The 18,213-nt window shown below is 40.1% G+C and overlaps 1 protein-coding gene across 2 annotated transcripts in view; it reads left to right on the top strand.

Moving 5' to 3' along the window:
• The first annotated feature begins 11,948 nt into the window (after window positions 1-11,948).
• The window catches only part of Washc3 (WASH complex subunit 3), a 51,955-nt gene continuing 45,690 nt past the window's right edge, over window positions 11,949-18,213 (top strand). For both annotated transcript variants that reach the window (XM_047550513.1, XM_047550512.1), the window contains exons 1-2: window positions 11,949-12,086; window positions 12,655-12,753. In XM_047550513.1, the coding sequence (XP_047406469.1) occupies window positions 12,036-12,086; window positions 12,655-12,753 (150 nt within the window). In that variant the 5' untranslated portion in view covers window positions 11,949-12,035. The remainder of the gene's footprint in view (window positions 12,087-12,654; window positions 12,754-18,213) is intronic.

The following is an 18,213-nucleotide window of genomic DNA, read 5'->3' as shown; positions in this document are numbered from 1 at the left end:
CTCCTCGTTCAGTTTAGGCAATTCATATGTCTCTAGAAACCTGTTGATGTCTTCGAAATTTTCTATTTTGAAACAGTGAATTCTTAACACATTGAACTAGATTGGCTAGAATTCCTTCACTTAACCAAGTCTCAATAGACAATTTACATCACTCCTAAGAGTTGGGAAGTGGATGAGGAATATTTAATTGTACTTCCCCACAATTATGAACCAACACCCTGCCCCTCTAGGGGGATTCCATCCTGAAGCAGAGTAGGGAGAAACACAAAAGAAATAATAGAGAGTCATTTCTCATCCTTTCCCCCATGTAAGAATTTACCCATGATAAAATTAAATAACAGCAATTTCTAGTAATCTGCCATGAAAATAATGTAACAACTGAAGATAATGGGAAAAAAATTTTAGAAATTTTTATGAATGTATGTAGGGGCATATATAATCTCTGTCCTTTGAAATTACTATCCATTATCTACTAGTTTTGCCTCCAGTATTCACAACAGTAAGTGAAATCTGGCAATCCAGTGATACATTTTGTTTTTTACCAGTGAGAGAAAGTCTAAAGGAAAGAGTACATATTGCCAGAGGAATTCTGGCAGATGGCCAGTGCCTCCAGTTATAGATTATTTTTGATAGTCCTCGAAATTCAGTTATTAAAATGTGGCACTGTTGTCTGGAGATATGGATGATTGATGAACAATAATCATTGAGGCTCCTAGGTTGCAGAGAGAAATTGCCACTCTTCACATCTTATATTAGATTTCTTTTTTTAAGATGCCAAACCACTTTTTAAAAAAAAATTGTCCTTTGACCAACTGAGAAGTTAATGTTTCTATAGTCCTATGCCACACACACACACGCGCACACACACGCACACGCACACACTTAACATAACTAGGAGCTCCCCCTGCCCCATCTCTCTAGCTGGGAGCCTCTTTGGGCACTGGAGAGGAAGGTTAGGCTGACCAGTTGAGGATTCTTCTCAGGAAAGCTGATTGAGTAACCAGAGTTTTAAGTACTGCCTAAATCAAGGCTCTTTATGCATATACTCAGGAGAACAGGTAAACTATTCTGGGTGGATCAGGAAAATCTCTAGAATAGGGCGTCACTTCTGCTATTGGTTAGGATGTAGAAAGATGTGAGCCTTTCAAGTCAGTGATAATAAACAGATGAAACAAAAATTATACTTTTCCATGGACCTGTTGAAAGCACTGGATGTGCTAAGACTTTAATGAAATAAATGCTACAGAAATGTCTACGTCTGGAGGGCATACATACGTGAGCAGACTGAGGCAATGCCATACACTGACAGAAGAGCCTAGTCTGGGTGCAAGTAGGTGGAAAAGCAAGCCTCAGGCACTAGGAGACCTGGCCAATAGTATTAACTGGTGGGACAGAGCTGGGTCCACAGGGACCCCAATCACAAAAATAAATCACTTAGGCCTATATTCTACCCCCAGGATTGCTAAGAAAGTAAAAGTGGAAGAGATGTTTTTGGTAAGGAGTGAGAATTCTCATAGTGCTTAAAGTGCTCAAAACGTCAGTGGCTCCCATTATGTCTCACTCCAAATCTTCCCTGGCATTCCATCTCACACAGAGTGACAGTCAAAATCCTTACAACAGCCTACAAAGTTCTGTGAGAACAAGTTCCTACAGAACTGAAATATCAGAGTTCCACCTTGATCATTCTGCTTCAGCTACACTAGCTTCTAAATAAGATATCTGGACTAGATACATAAATATGGGAAACTAGATGTTGGGGAAATGAGGAGGAACCAGCAAATGAAACTAAGAAGTGGCCAGCATGGAAAAAATTAAATAATGAAAGATTTGCTTTCCCGAAAGATGAATTTTATAAGTCCAAACAGGGGAAGGTGATCAACTTTATTAAGTGTTACTTAAAGGTCAAGCTGGATAAGTAAGAACTGGTAAATGGATTTAGCATCATGGAGGTCAGTGGTGGCCTTGAAATGACCAATTTTTATATATAGTTGTGGAGATTGGTGACTTGGATCATGGTTTCTGACTGTGGCTTACTTGCACTGGGAACTTTCTACGCAAAGGTTTAAAACAAGATTGCCCAGTTGCTATGGTGAAGCCCTGCCTAAGGAAGCTGTATGCAAAGGCAGAACTGTATCAGTCTTGACCTTGAGCTCAGACACCAGCTACCAGGGATAGAGAACACCGAACATATTAAAATAACCACAATGTCTCGCAAGTGTTGTCACCTTCAAGACTGTCTGCTTTGCAGAAACTTTCCCACAAATAACCTTTTGATGATAAAACCTATATAATAATTGTGTTGTACTAGCTCTGGGCCATTCTTCCTTCATCAGAAGAAAGTGAGGGTGTACAATCTTGAAGAATTTTGAGGGAAGGGAGTGTAGTCAAGAGATTTATGAAAATGAAAATAGGTGAAATACAGTTTGTATTTTGCTGGGAATTATTCAACAAAGAGGAAATGTTGATGCAGGGGAGAGTGGGAACAATCACCAAAGTGGTATCTAGAGCACAGGTAGAGGAACTGGGCTTAGCTAGGAGTAAGGACAGTGTATGCATAATAATTGAAGGAAGACAAGGTTTAAGGACTCTGATGTGGGTAAGAAAAAGACATGTTAGTGGAAGCATGTGCAAGGTCTAACCTTAAGAGAACATGAATTTAAAATGAAAGGGGGTCTGGTTAAGGCCAGTCAACACTAGTCGTATACTACTGATAGCCATTACGGACAAAGCAGAACATTTACTAGGCTTTGCCATGAATGACAAAGGGAGGCAGAGCCGTGTTTATGGAGAGATTATAATGAAGCACAAGATCTTAACTGGATAAGAAGGGAAGTAAAGGCTTGAGGGAATTGAGGAACAGTGAAAAGGTAGGTTTCGATGACTCAAAGAACTATGGAAGCTAGGGTAACAAAGAGAGTGAGTTAGAAAGATGGGAGGAAATGGCCATAATATGGATGCTTCAAATTTTAAATATGGAAGGGTGAAAATGTTAACAGTGACAAGTTCTAGAGATTGAAGATGAAAAGGACAGGGCCATCAGCTTCCCTGCAGCATGATTCCCTGCCAATGGCCACCTTCCCCTGGTGGTCTGTTTGTATTGAGTCTAAGTTGGAGATGGCAGAGGACCTTACAGATGAGTGGTGGGAGGAGCAGCCAACAGGAGCAACCCAGCTGCCACCCACCCTCTCCACACACCTCAGGGAGGAGCCTGAAGATAGGGAAAGGGATTCCTTCTGACCAAAGCAACTGTCTCAAAGTGAATCAAACCTACAGTGGCTCAAGGGGAGAATCTCCATCTATACCAGCTCAGTGAAAGTGAGTGCTCATCTACATTGACTCAAGACGAGTGAGTCTCTATCTACAACTGAACAGAGAGGGAGGCACGGTGGTCCAAGCCTTGAAGAGGACAGCGCTGGACTCCTGTCCTTGCCCTAAAGCCTCCTTCTTATTTTTTTAATTAGCCTATTTTTTAAAACCTTTGGGACATCAATTTTATTATACAATTTGTGAGAAACAAATTTATTACGAACCCTCTCCATTATTCCTGAAGCATGGGAGAAAGGACAGAGATGAGTAGGGCAAGGGGATGTGTCCCAAGGAGAACAGTCTCTGATGTCCCTTCCAGATGGAAGCAGAAGAGACTCCTGGTGAATCCAGATGTGCTCCTGTCTGGAATCCATGTGGAGTAGCCCAAGCCAGTTTGTGCACCTCACTCCTGTATCTGAGTCCACACGTGACCAAAGCCCAAGCCATGACATCAGGATCCACAGAGCTCAGCATCTTCTGGCTGTCCATTGGTTTTGTTTGTCTCGGCGCTCCATTTTCATTGGAGACACTGTTTCTGAATCTAGCACGGTTCTGCCCTCCTTTCATTGTTGCCACCTTTCTTCTGAATGCCGGCCTGCAGAAGCATGGCATGCAACAACACAGATGTTGAATACAGGTGGTGATCCTCCTAGTCTCCACCTTCCAGCTCTTGCTATTGTCATGGGATTGCTCTGTGTAGGTACCTCAGAAGGAATTGCTGCTGTGTCCTACGACCCACCTACTGAGGATCCTCAAGAGGCTGAACATGTGGGGCACAAGGTCATGCTGGGAGGCCATGAGGGGAGTAAGGGTCCTCGCATGCAGAAAGTGGAGATGAATGGCAGGCACGCTTGCTCTTCCACTGCCCTTCCACCCTGACTGCTTGGCCTCCTTAGGCAGCTGCTGCTCACAGGGCAAGGGGAGGGTTGGAAGAGCAGGCTCACTGACACTCCTCTATGCGGGGACATTGGAAGGATTCATGAGACCTGGGCAAGACCCAAGCCCCTGACACACAGACTTCACCTGGAATGTGCAGCCCACTCCCAGGTTCTTTGGTGCTGGAGTGTTTGTATGTAGCCCTCATCTCATAGTATTTTCAATTTGCCATGGACACTCTGGTATCATATGGGTCATAACCCATGTCAAATATGATTGTCAAAATTGTGGGGTCCAGGGGTTTGGGGAGTGACTCAGTAGAATGACTAGGTAAATATTCCTCACCCTGGCTCAGCCATGGTGCCTCATGATTTGCTCTACTATGGGCCTCTGTGTGGGGTCCACTGTCAGCATTTGATTGATGAGGATCCATGCTCCCTCAGAAACATGCAAGGGAATGTTGTACCTGGCATGCACTATTGACTCCTTCAGCTGCTTATTGGTCCCTATAAAGGGCTTCTCCTTGTCACCATCAAATACAGAATGACACCCAGCTTCCAGATGTCTACCCTGATGTTTTTTCCTCTGGACAACTTCAAGGGGAAAGTATTGGGAGAGTGCCCCAGAAATTGTTCAGTGAACCTGGTGCTCAGGCCAAAAATCCATGAGTTTGATATTACCTCTGGCATCCACCAGGATGTTCTCACTTTCAGGCAGGTCTAGATGCTGATGCTCCTCTCCTGGCAGTAGCCCACATTACTCACTATCTACCTGAAGAGTTTCTGGGTCTCCTCCTCCAACATGCCACCAGGGATGCCATAGCTGTCTCCCACCTGCATGGTCCATGATGACTTAGACCACCAAACACCAACCACCAAATGTGCTAACTATCTGGGAGTCCCATGGGTCACCACCAAGAACTTCCCGTACTTATGGACAAAAACCCAGCCACAGCCATCCTGTTACATATCCCGGGTTTGAAATTCCCTAACAATGGTTCCTCATAAGATCAAAGGAAGAAATGGCCCCGTTACACCTGGGCATACCCTTTGTAACCTCCAGGATCTTTTTGATTTTCATAATAAGAAAGGAGCTGAGTGTGGTGGCACTGGACTATAATCTCAGTGACTCAGGAGGCTGAGGCAGGAGGATTGTAAATTCAAGCCAGTCTCAGACATTTAGCAAGGCCCTAAGCAACTTAGCAAGACCCTGTCTCAAAATAAAAATAAATAAATAAATAAATAAATAAATAAAAGGGCTAAAGGGACTAGAAATATGGCTCAGTGGTTGAACACCCCTGGATGCAATCTCCTGTACCCACGCCAGAGAAAACCTTATGGCGACTGATACTTACTTGTTCAGAAATTAAACTTTGTAGGATTAAAAAGAGCCTGTAGCTTTCTGAGGCATCAGTAGTGATTGATATTGATGTACTCAGGCAAAAACACCATTATAAGGTGAAAGAAAGAGGAAACGTTAAAAAGATGTAAAGGACAGTATGACTGAAGTAGGAAGGTGGGGGACAATAACACTGGAGGAGAGTTAAGAAATTAAGAGACCAGAATACCAGAAGAATGAGCTCTGTAGATATTCAAAAAGGAAGGCATAGAAGCAAACAGGGATGACACTACAAGGATAGCATCTATATTTCATAGCATGAACTCAGAACTGTGGGACATTTTTAAGGGAAAAGAAAGGGCAGTGGTCTGAAAGTAATGAGGAGTGAGGAAACATGTACCTCCTAACAAATAATGCAGGGATGAGGTGGATGAGAAAAGAGCCACAGGCTGCACAGGAAGCTATACCTTCAACAAAGAGGCAAGTCAGGAACCAGAAGACAGTAATGACCAAAGAAGAGGTTAAGAAATGGGTATTTCACTACTGACTAATTTCTCTTTGTCAGATTAGGAGATTGGGAGTTGGGGAGGGATAAGGCGATGGATGAAGAAAGTCATATGAGGTTGGGTCTGAAGAATGAGTGATGCCATGGGAGTCCAGGACTTTGATGGTCTTAAGAGAGGTAGTAAAGGGGGAAAAGGTAGGGTTCTTGCCAAGAGTAAGTAGTGTCTTCACTCCTACCAAAGGCGTGGCTAGACCAGGGCAGGGGTGTTTTTATATGGAATGTGTAAATCTCTGGAGCACGAACCTCAGTGCCTTTGCACACACTATGGAATGCACATCCCCATTCTTCTTTACCTTGCTAACTTTTGTTAACTGAGTTTTCAAACTCAGTTCAGGTATCAGCTCCTCTAGAAAACTGTCCCCAGCTTCATTAATCTGCTAGGTGCTCCTCTTCAGGGCATATTCAGCCAAGCCTTTGATTTACACTATTAATTGCTTTACATTTTTCTGCCTCCCAATCTGGACTGGGAGGAACTTAATATGTTTGTTTACTTGCTCGTCTGTTTACCTTCATAAGGAAATATTTTTGTCTTTTCTGTTCATTGCTATATCCCTGATTTATATAACAGTGTTTAGCACACAGTAGAGAATTCATGTTGAATGAATGGATGGGTGGATGGAAGGATGGTTTTCCAATGCCAGGCACCAGGTTTGAACCACAGTAAGCCCTCAAAATTAAATATTAAAATTATTAATGAGTTTTCACTGCAAAGCAGAGTGACTGTTACTAATTGAAGAGACATAAGAAAAGAATAATCCTTGCTCCAAGGAATTTACAGTCTAATGGAAAACCTCCAGCTCGTATGGACTTTATCAAGAGGAAAAAAACAAAACATAAGTACAGTTGCCTAGAACTGTCACAATGTTTGTTTTATTTATAGTTGTGGCAGTAGTACAATTCAGGCATACCTCATTTTATTGTGTTTTGCTTTATTGAGCTTTGCAGATATTGTGTTTTTTACACATTGAAGATTTGTGGCAACCCTACGCAGAGCAGGTCTCTCAGCACCCTTTTACCAGCTTCATGTGGTCACTTTTGTGTCTTTGTGCCAACATGTCGATAATTCTCAGAATATTTCAAAGCTTTTAATTATTATCACATCTGTTATGGTGATCCGTTATCACCACTTTGCTGTTACTATTGTAATTGTTTTGGGGTGCCACAAATCAATATAAGATGGCCAACAATCCATAAATGTTGCTGTGTCCTGACTGCTCCACTAACTGACCACCTCTGCCTCTCTCCCTCCTCAGACCTTCCTATTCCCCAAGACACAATAACATAGAAACTGAACCAATTAATGGCCCTACCATGGCCTCTGGTGCTCAAGTGAAAGGAACAGTCCCATGTCTCTTTAAATCAAAAGTCAGAAATGGGGACTGGGGTTGTAGCTCAGTGGTAGAGTGCTTGCCTAGCATGTGTGAGGCACTGGGTTCGATTCTCAGCACCACATATAAATAAATAAAATAAAGGTTCATTGACAACTAAAAAAAAAAAAGAAAGAAATTATTAAACTCAGTGAGGAAGCAAGTTGAAAATTAAGGCCAAAGCTAGACCTCTTGCACCAAACAGCCAAGGTCTGAATGGAAAGAAAAGATTATTCAAGGAAATTGAAAGTGTTACTCTAGTGAAAACAGGAATGATAAGAAAGCAAAACAGCCTTACTGATATGGACAAAGGTTTAATGTATGGATAAAATTCAAACCTGCCATGACAGTCCTTCAAGCTAAAGCCTATTCCAGAGAAAGACCCTGACTCTTTTCAATTCTAGGCTGAGAGAAGTGAGGAAACTGCAGAAGCAAAGTCTGAAGCTGGCAGAGGTTGATTGGTGGGGTTTTAGGCAAGAAGTCATTTCCATAACATAAAAGCACAAAGTGAAGCAGCCAGTGCTGTTGGAGAAGATGAAGCAAGTTAGCAGAAGACCTAAGGTCATTGATGAAGGTGGCCACCCTCTCAACATATTTTCAGTGTAGACAAAACAGCTCTATATTGGAAGAAGATGCCAAATGAATTTCATAGCTAAAGAGAAGTCAATGCCTTGCTTCAAAGCTTTAAAGGACAGACTGACTGACTTGTTAGATGCTGATGAAGCTGGTGGTTTTAAGTTAATTCAATGCTCATTTAGCATTCTGAAAATTCTAAGGCTCTAAAGAATATACTAAATCTAGTCTACCTTTCCTCTACAAATTGAACAGAGCCTTGATGATAGCATATCTGTTCAAAACATAATGTACTGAATATTTTAAGAGTGGAAACTCATTGCCCAGAAAAAAAACGATTCCTTTCAAAGTGTTACCATTCACCCACAATGCAACTGGTTTACCTAAGAGCTCTGATGGAGATGGACAATGAGATTAATTTTTTCATGAGTGCTAACACATCTACTCTGCAGCCCATGGGTCAAAATGTAATTTTGACTTTTAAGTCATACTATTAAGAAATATATTTCATAAGGCTACTGCTGCTCCTAGATAGTGATTCCTCTGATGGATCAGGGCAGAGTAAACTGAAAACCTTTGGAAAGAATTCACTATTTTAAATGTTATTAAAACATTTGTGATCAAGATTAAGAAGAACTTGGGATCCAGGTGTGGTGGAGCCTACCTGTACTCCCAGTTACTTAGAAGGCTGAAGTTCAAGGTTAGTCTGGGCAACTTAGTGAGACACTGTTGCAAAAAGAAAAAAAAAAAGAAAAGAAAAATTAAAGGCTGGGTATGTAACTCAGTTCTGGGGGGAAAAAAAGAGTTTGAAAGTTGATTCCAACTCTCAGGGATGACTATGAGAGGGTTCAAGACTTGAATGGAGGAAGTAACTATAGATATGGTGGAAATAACAAGAGAACTAAGCATTAGAAATGTAGCCTAGAGACTGAATTGTTCAATCTTCTGATCAAATTAAGAGATGAAGAGTTGTTTCTTACGGATAACCAAAGAAAATGGTTTCTTGAAATGGAATCTACCCCTGGTGAAGTGGTATGAACACTTTTGAAAAAAAACAACGACATTGGTATATTATATAAACTTAGTTGATACAGCAGCAGCGATTATTGAGAGGACTGGTTCCAATTCTGAAAGATGTTCTACTATGGGAAAAGTGCTATCAAACATGCTACAGATAGGTTTGGTAAAAACATGCATCAACCTGCATTGTTGTTTTAAGAAACTGCCATGAGTACTCTAACCTATTGTTGGGGGCTATACCATGAGGATGGCGCCGGGATGGCGCTTGGCAGCCAGCCAGAGGTTGCTTTGATCACATGGTGGTGTGGAGGTTGATTGGCATAAGCACACCCAGGTGATTTGTCATTGGCCGTATCCAATTAAGTACATGCACACAATGTGTGCACAGGTGCTCCTGCTGGCTGCTCGTTTTGACCTTTACCATGATTGGGCAGCTAGCTCTCGCCTAATCTTTGCATAATTGGCGTCAGCCCTACCCTTCGCCTCCTGGAGGGGATATAAGCTGGCTCTCCTAGCGCACTGGGGGTTTTTTTAGAGGTTCGAGGTTCAAGGTTCAAGGTTCAAGGTTCAAGGTTCAAGGTTCAAGGTTCAAGGTTCCAGTTCCAGTTCCAGTTCCCAGGTTTCCTGATTCATCGGTAAACCATTCCAATTCAAGAGCCTCGCTACTCTTTTGTCCCCCGCGCCAAATTGACTCCCCTGGACGGCATCAACCTTTAGTAGCCACCACCCTAATCAGTCAGTCATTAATATCAAGACAAGAACATCCACCAGCAAAAAAGATTAAGACTTGCTGAAAATTCAGATGATCATTAGATCATTAGCATATTTTAGAAATAAAGTATTTTAAAATTAAGATGTACATTTTTCACACTTAAACTATAGGATAGTATAAACATAACTTTTATATACACTAAAAAAACAAAAAAAATTGTATGACATGCTTTATTGTGCCATATGCTTTAATGCAGCAATTTGAAACAACATGCACAATGTGTTTGAGGTATGCCTGTACATAGAAAATGGGAGGTGACCCATAGGTGTGTGTTAAAAGGTAGCAAAGAAATATTCCCCAGGCGTTGTGGTGCATGCCTGTAATCCCAGTGGCTTGGGAGGCTGAGGCAGAAGAATTGCCAGTTCGAACCCAGCCTAAGCAACAGCAAGGCACTAAGCAACTCAATGTGTCCCTGATTCTAAATAAAATACAAAAATGGGCTGGGGATTTGGCTCAGTGGTTGAGTGCCCTTGAGTTCAATTCAAGGAAATACAACTAGTCATAGACATGACAAGACATGTATTTAAAATTGCTTCTCATCTATTCTTCCTCACTTCAACCTCACATTTCTACATGTACAAATACTACCCTCAACTTTTCTGTTTTCAACATTTGTTACATATCTATGTGCCAGGCACTGCTAGCCTTTCAACAAGTCTGTATCGTGCCACTCCTCTGCTCATAACTTTTTAGATGACTACCATCATCTATAAAAAGATTGTTCAACCTTTTGGGTTCAGAATAACCACAGGGGTTGGGGTTGGTTAACATGCAGATTTCTAAGCCCATCCAACATTTGAAGTCAATCTAAGGAATGTGCATTTTAAGAAACACTCCCAAATAATTGATGCAGTTGGTCCATGGATCACATTTAAAGAAACGTGAATTATAGTATGAAATCTGGCAAAAAGGCCTTTAATGAGTTTTTTTCTCTTCACTTCTGCCTCATTTTCCTGCCAATCTCCATTTCTGAGCTTTTTTGCTTTGACAGCACTGACTTTCCTTTTGCCCTCCATACCAAACTCCATACCTCTGCTTTTGTTTGTACAAAAATCCACCCCAAATTGTCTACTCAACACCCCTTATCATAATAAGTGGTTTAAGTCTACCTCCTCAGGTTTCCTCAGCAGACCTGGAAGTGCCTCTTATCTATAGTACAACAGTACTTTGCATCCATGTGAACGCGTGTATCAATGTGTTCATGAGTGTATGTGCCATTTGCACACCCACAGCTTTCAGTTTTGTTTGCATGTCTATCTAGATATTGCATATCAAAATTCTGCATGTATTTTCTACACCATAAGTTTCTCGAGGGCAGAAATTATTCTCTTAATCTTTTCAGTACTCAGCATCTCGTTTGGTTTATAGAAGGATTTCAAACTTTTGGTTCGTTAATTTGTCCTGGATCGTAAGGCTGGTGAACTACGCATTCAAAATTTGAACCAAGACCTCCAAATTCCAGGTGTAAAAATCTCTCCAAGTCACTGTTCCGCCTTTTGGATAGCAGCCACTTCCACAGCTTTGTGTCTCCATGTTAGCATAACATATTATTCATATTTTAAAGACCTTTGGAAACAGGTCTTATGTCCTCCTTCAGAGCATAAAACTTTTCTAGTGCAGCAGACTCGCTCTGACCAATGTTTGCATTCCCCACAACGTCAAGCAGAATCTGGAGCTCAGTTAAAAAAGAAAAAAAAAAAAGTGTGTGGTGGTGGTGGCAGGGCGTGGGGATGCAAAAGCTGGGAGAGGTGTGTCAGTCATCTCTTCAGCTCAGTAGGGACACTCCTCCCTTCAAGGTGAACTGTGGGGCTTCAGAATGTTCAAATGTTAAATGAATGACAGTCCTATTTATGTGACAAGATTAGGCAGGAAAAACCTCAAGTGGATGCAACTCCTGACTTCCTTTTCTTTTTCTCCGTCTCCATCAGCGCTTTTAAGGTTTTACTATTAGAACAGCAGCCACGCTCCTGGCTCCTCGGCCCCGCTCCCCGAGGCTGACGTCACAGTCCGGACCACGGAACTACCAACCCCAGAATGCCGCGCGAAGGGGCGGGCTCTCCGGGAGCCGCCCAGTGATTGGGGAGAGAGACGTTTCCTTCCGACAGGAAGGCCCGGGAGGCGGGGACTCGGCGAGGCTCGGGGCGCAGTTACCGGGTTGGGCGGGGGACATCGGGGAGGGGTTTGTGGGTGAGGTCTGGGTGCCCCTCCCGCTGCGGAGATGGATGAAGACGGGCTTCCACTCATGGGGTCAGGCATAGACCTGACCAAGGTTTGTAAAAGACGCAGTTGAACTTCTGGCGACCGGGGAGGAGGTTGGGGAAGGGACGCCCGGGTACCATGGAGAGGCCACCTCTCCAGGCCCCACCCTGGCCCTGTGTTCCGCTGACCTGAAGAGAGGGAACCTCAGAGCTCAGCATGAAAGGGGTCCCTCCTCAGCCGATTAAGGAGATGTTGCACCTCTCCCGCCTCCGCATCCCATGTCACGTGTCTTTGTGCCCAAGGTTGACCTGCTGGAGACGCAGACCTGTAGTGACCTCTGACTCTTATGTTTTTTATTGGAGGCGGGGCGCCAGTTTGTGTGTGTGGTGTTAGCGGGGGGCGGGGGGTGCCTTTCCTGCTAAAATTCGAATCTAGAGGCCGTTCTAAAACTTTACTACAGAGCCTCAGTCGTTTTCTGACATCCCATTTATGACTTAGGAGAAAAAAGTTCACAACTCCTTCAAGTCCTTCAAGAAATTCATATCACACAAGCAAAATGCCCCGTTATGGTGTCCAAATACCAAAAACTTTGCAAGGTGTACATTTGTGTGAATCATGTTTGTTTTTACAAAACACAGGTGCCAGCTATTCAACAGAAAAGAACGGTGGCATTTCTAAATCAGTTTGTGGTGCACACTGTACAGTTCCTCAACCGTTTTTCTACAGTTTGTGAGGAGGTAGGTCCTGTGATACTGATTGATAAAACAGGCTAGAAATCATCTTGGACTTTGTAGGTTGAAAAATGGAGTAAAAACAAGAATCACAGTGTTTTTGTACTCACATGCAAGTGACCTCGTGTCAAACCGTTGTGTTTACACTCCTTAGCTTCTCTATGATTGTTACCATCCAATTCTGCTCCCTACCTCTGCTGAATGAGAGTATTCTAGAGGCCTTTGTGAGTTAATTCAGTCAGACTTATTGTGATTAAAGAGAACAGAAGAAAATCCAAAATTTCACAATTGAAAACATTTTTTATTTTGAAATTGTTATTCCTTCTCCTACCCCCCCAAATTGACATTTCTAAGTACTCTTTGTTACAGTTTTATTAAAATTATCATACATTCACCAACACAAAAGATGGCTAGGTGAGGTAGCCTAGAAACACAACTTTGGCATCAAATATCATTATGGAAATGAAAATACTTTCTGCAAATGACTTGTGAAGTGAGTATTAAGTACCAAGTTAAGGATCAAGTGCCAGATCCAGGGACTTCTCCCTGTCTTATAAAAAGTCAAAAAAAGGCAATGGGGAGGAAAATGAAAAACATAGGTTGAAACTGAATTTAAGAAAAGAGAATAAAAAATTATCATGGCACTTTTAGATAATTCACAGGTGAGTCATTTGAAGTTCTCTCTTACATAAGGTAAAGCCTTAGCAAGTAGAGTTTTCCTTAAGTGTGTTACTATAAATAAAAAGTGCATGGGGACAGCAAAACTATTTTCACTTGCATAGAATTCCAGCTGTTGTTTTTATCTGTTTATCAAAATCGCCTATGCCATTTCACTAAGACAGAAGTGAAATAGGATAACTGATAGACTAAGAAGCTCTCAATTCAATATATTTTGTAGGTTAACAAGTCCAGAGAGTAGGGTGCTTGCTACCAGTGAGTTTTATCTAGTACTACTGGCTTCTCTAAATAGGATATAGAATTTACTGAATAAAATGATTTAGAAGCCACTGTTTCTGTTCTTCAATTTAAATGTTAGGTAGATGGAGAAGTATATGGAGAGGGACTGCAGAATTGTTAGCAGAAAGAAGCAAATACTTCATAGTCCAAAAGAGAAACAAAACAAGCCAACATACCTATAAAAACAAGTTGATTGAGCTTCAGTGAGGCAAAGTTAGCCCTCCACCTTTGTATTTCCTAAAATTCTCACTTCCTGCAGAATGAGTGCTATTTACTGACAACTAGATTAAAGATAACAATAATCATCTCATTTGTTTTTTAATTTTTAAAAAATATATATTTTTAGTTGTATATGGACACAATGTCTTTATTTATTATTTTTATGCAGTGCTGAGGATTGAACCCAGTACCTCGCACGTGCCAGGCAAGGGCTCTACCACAAGTACAGCCCCAGCCCTCATCTCATTTATTGATAGCTTATAAATAACCAGGACCTCATGATTCATTCACTCTTTTTTAATGATCATCCCAAAGTCTAGCAAAAACAATTTATTATCAATGTATAACCATTTAAATAGGATACATAGAGATGTAACTTTATAAAATGTGATCATGTTAATTTTAAAATAAAATGCAAAAGAATTTTAAAGAAATGTCTGCTCATCCAAAGGGTCCTTAATATACAATAACCAGGGAGGAGGCAGTGGCATATTTTCACGGGGACCAAGAGCCTTTTGGTAAAAAATGGTATTTAAGTTTCTGAGCCCTTCTTTTATTTTTCTATTTTATTGCTGCATTAAAATTATACATAATGGTGAGATTTGTCATTACATATTTGTATATGCACCAGCTATAATTTAGCCAATTTCATTTCTCAGTATTTCCCCTTTTCTTCCTTTCCTTCCTTCCTCTTGTCCCTTTCCTCTATTCCACTGATCTCCCTTTGATTTTCATGAACTACTCCTGCCCTGGCCTTTTTTCTAACTTCCATGTGAGAGAAAACATACAATCTTTGAGTTTGGCTTTTTTTTTTCTCCTAATACAGTATTCTCAAGTTCCATCCATTTCCCTGCAAATATCATAATTTTCTTCTTCTTTGATTAAAATTCCTTTGTGTATATTTACCACATTTACTATATCCATTCAGTCTTTGATGAATGCTTAGGCTGGTTCCATAGTTTGGCTGTTGTGAATTGTGCTGCTATAAACATGGGTATCCTTGTATCACTATAGTATTCTAACTTTTAATTCAGTTCTTCAGGATAAATACCCAGGAGTAATATAGTTGGGTCATATGGTGGTTCATGCCTAGTCTTTTAAGGAACTCCATAATGATTTTCATAGTGGTTGTACTAATTACAGTCTCATCAAGAATATGAAAGTGTTCCTTTTTTTCCACATCCTCTCCAGCATTTATTATTATTTATATTCTTGATGGCTGCCATCAAGTTGCTAAAGCTGTTGAACAGTTCTTTATTCGTTGACCATTTGTATTTCTTCTTTGAGAAGTGCCCATTTAATTCATTTGCCCATTTATTAATTGGAATTTTTTTGGTGTTAAGTTTTTTGAGTTATTTATCTATTCTGGATACTAATCCTCTTTCAGAAAAGGAACTAGCAAAGATTCTCTCTCATTCTGTAGGTTCTTCATATTCTTAATTATTTCCTTTGCTGTGCAGCTTTATAATTTGCCATTCTATTATTTCCTCTTCTTGAGGAGTTTGAGAAAATCATTGCCTGCAGCCATATGTTGGAGTCTTGACCTTACCTGTTTTTAGGAGTTGCATAGTTTCTGGTCCAAAGGTTTTTGATCCATTTTGAGTTGATTTTTGTGCAGGGTAAGAGATAAGGGTCTAGTCTCATTCTTCTACATATGGTTAACCAGTTTTCATAATACTGTTTTTTTTTAAGGGCTGTCTTTTCTCCAGTGTATGTTTTTGTCAAGGATCAGGTGACTTGTAGATGTGTGGGTTTGTCTGTGTGTCTTCTATTCTGTTCCATTTATCTGTCTGTTTTATGCCAGTACCATGTACTCTTTGTTACTATACTCTAGAGTATAATTTGAAGTTAGGTATTGTGATGCCTTTAGCATTGCTTTTTTGACTTACAATTGCTTTGGCCATGCTGGGTCTTTTATTCTTCCAAATGCATTTTAGGACTGTTTTTTCTATTCATTCTTTAATCTCTTGCTGTCCCTCCCTCAACTTCCCCACAACTCTTTTAGCTGTGTCACTAGTACTTTCCTAGTACTTCCTTGAACTCAAGAGAAAAGGTTATTGAACAAAAACTCAAAGTGTAGTCTGTGACCTTTTCTCCTTTTAAAAATATTTATTTTAATTGACAATATAAATCATGTATTTCTATGGTGTACAACATGATATTTTCATATTTTTAATGTGTTGTGGAATGGCTACATCAAACCATTTAATATATGAACTATATCCCATACTTAAATTTTTTTGTGTGATGAGAACACTTAAAAGCTATTCTCTTACCACTTTTCAAGGATACAATGGAATGTTATAACCGGCAGTCATCACATATAGTAGATCTGTTGATCTCACTACTCCTGTCTCACTAGAATTTTGTGTGCTTTGACCAACATCTCCCCAGTCTTCCTACCTCAGCTCCCGTGCCCACAGCCTCTGGTAATATCATTTTACTCTCTGAGTTCAACTTTTTTGTATTCCACATATAGGTAAGATCATATGATATTTGCCTTTTTGTGCCTGGCTTATTTACTTAACATAATATCCTCTAGGTTCATCTATATTTTAAGAAATGACAGGAAAAAAAAAAAAAGAAATGACAGGATTTCCTTCTTAAAATCTGACATATGTAAAATACTACATTTTCTTTATCTCTTCATCTGTTAATGCATGCTTAGGTTGATTCTGTATCTTGGCTATTGTGAATAATACTGCAATGAACATGTAGGTGCGGATATCTCTTTACCCACTCATTTTACATCCTTTGGCTATATATCCGGTATGGAATGGCTGGGTCATTTCGTAGCCCTGTTTTTGAGAAATCCACCCTGTTTTCCAGAAAGATATATTAACTTACATTCATACTGACAGTATGTAAGAATTCCCTTTTCCAGTATTCTTTAATACTGTCCAAGACTCTGGAACTATGGGGGTTTGCACAGAGCCATGTTTCACTGAGGTGTACTCTGTGTACAGTCAAAAAAAAAAAGTAAGGGAAGTCTAATGCTTACTTTCCTCTCCTTTTATTTGGAGACTATTTCTTCCCATGCTCTACTTCTAGGGCTGGGAAGAAGGTGAAGATGATGATGTAAAATTGTTCTTCCTACCTTCTGTGTGTCTTTTTACACTTGGTGCTGTACCCTTACCTGATTTCCCTATCTCGTGACTGTATTTTCATATGTGAATAGTTGATCAAATTAATGTTTCTTGAGATGGATGAGTGCTTCAAAGTCCCATTCCACCATCTTGTTAGTGTCCAACCTTCTCCTTTATATATGATAATCTGGTGTTGATTATAACTCATTCTTCTCCATTCATATTTTAGCAGTTTGAATATTTATGCCAATTGTAGGTGGTGAGTTATAATAGTTATTGCATGCTTACTCTGTGCTAGGAATTTTACTAAGTGCTTTACCTGTGTTTGATCATCACTGGCCCTTTGAGAGAGATTTAGTCCTCCCTCTTTACAGATATGGGAAACTAAGATGTAAAGAGTTTTAAATCATTTGCTTAGTCATTCATAATTCAGCAAATAACCAAACACCTTACATATGTAGCTGCACTAGTGGCTCTAGTTTTTCATACTCAACACAGATAGACAATAGCAGAACTGGGATTCTGACTCATCTTCCAACTGGAAAAGTCAGAAATGCCTCACTCCTCTCTTGTATTGCACCTTCTGATCTGAGTAAGAATCATGTTTACATCATTTTGGAGTTAGTGTAGTATGTTTTTATAGATATTTCAACACCTATTTTTCAGATTCATGTTTTTGCTATGCCATGTCCACTTGATATAACCTTTTTTGATATAAATTCTAAAGATATATATATATTCAAATGTAAAGTGCATTTTCTTTGAAGTTAAAGTCAATGTGATGTTTTGAAATGATTTTTAATTTTTTCATAGCACCCTTTAGGTATAGTAGTCTTTTTTTTTTTTTTTTTTTAAACTTATAAGACCCCAAATAACAGTTTCCCTCAATGACAACAACAGAAAATGAACTTCAGTTGTTAGGTCTTAAACTGGAAGTGAATTAGACAGAAAAAGAAAACTTTTTGTCTCCCACTTGACCTGATTTGAATCAAACCCAAACTGCAATTGTAACAACTTCAATCATAGATAAACTCCAACCGGAATTAAATTTGAAACAAATTGCTAGGGCTCTTTTTTCATCAGTTACACTGTTTTTAGTGTTCTCTAATTTAAAAAAAAAAAAAGGTACAGAACTATAATCTGTGACAAATACAACTTTTTGAAAACTTTTTGCATACTAGGCTACTCTGTAACTCTTCTGTCT

Source organism: Sciurus carolinensis, chromosome 4 (assembly GCF_902686445.1).
Source record: "Sciurus carolinensis chromosome 4, mSciCar1.2, whole genome shotgun sequence".
NCBI lineage: Eukaryota > Metazoa > Chordata > Mammalia > Rodentia > Sciuridae > Sciurus > Sciurus carolinensis.
Note: the sequence above shows the minus strand (reverse complement) of the source record. Positions and strands in the feature narration are given on the sequence as shown.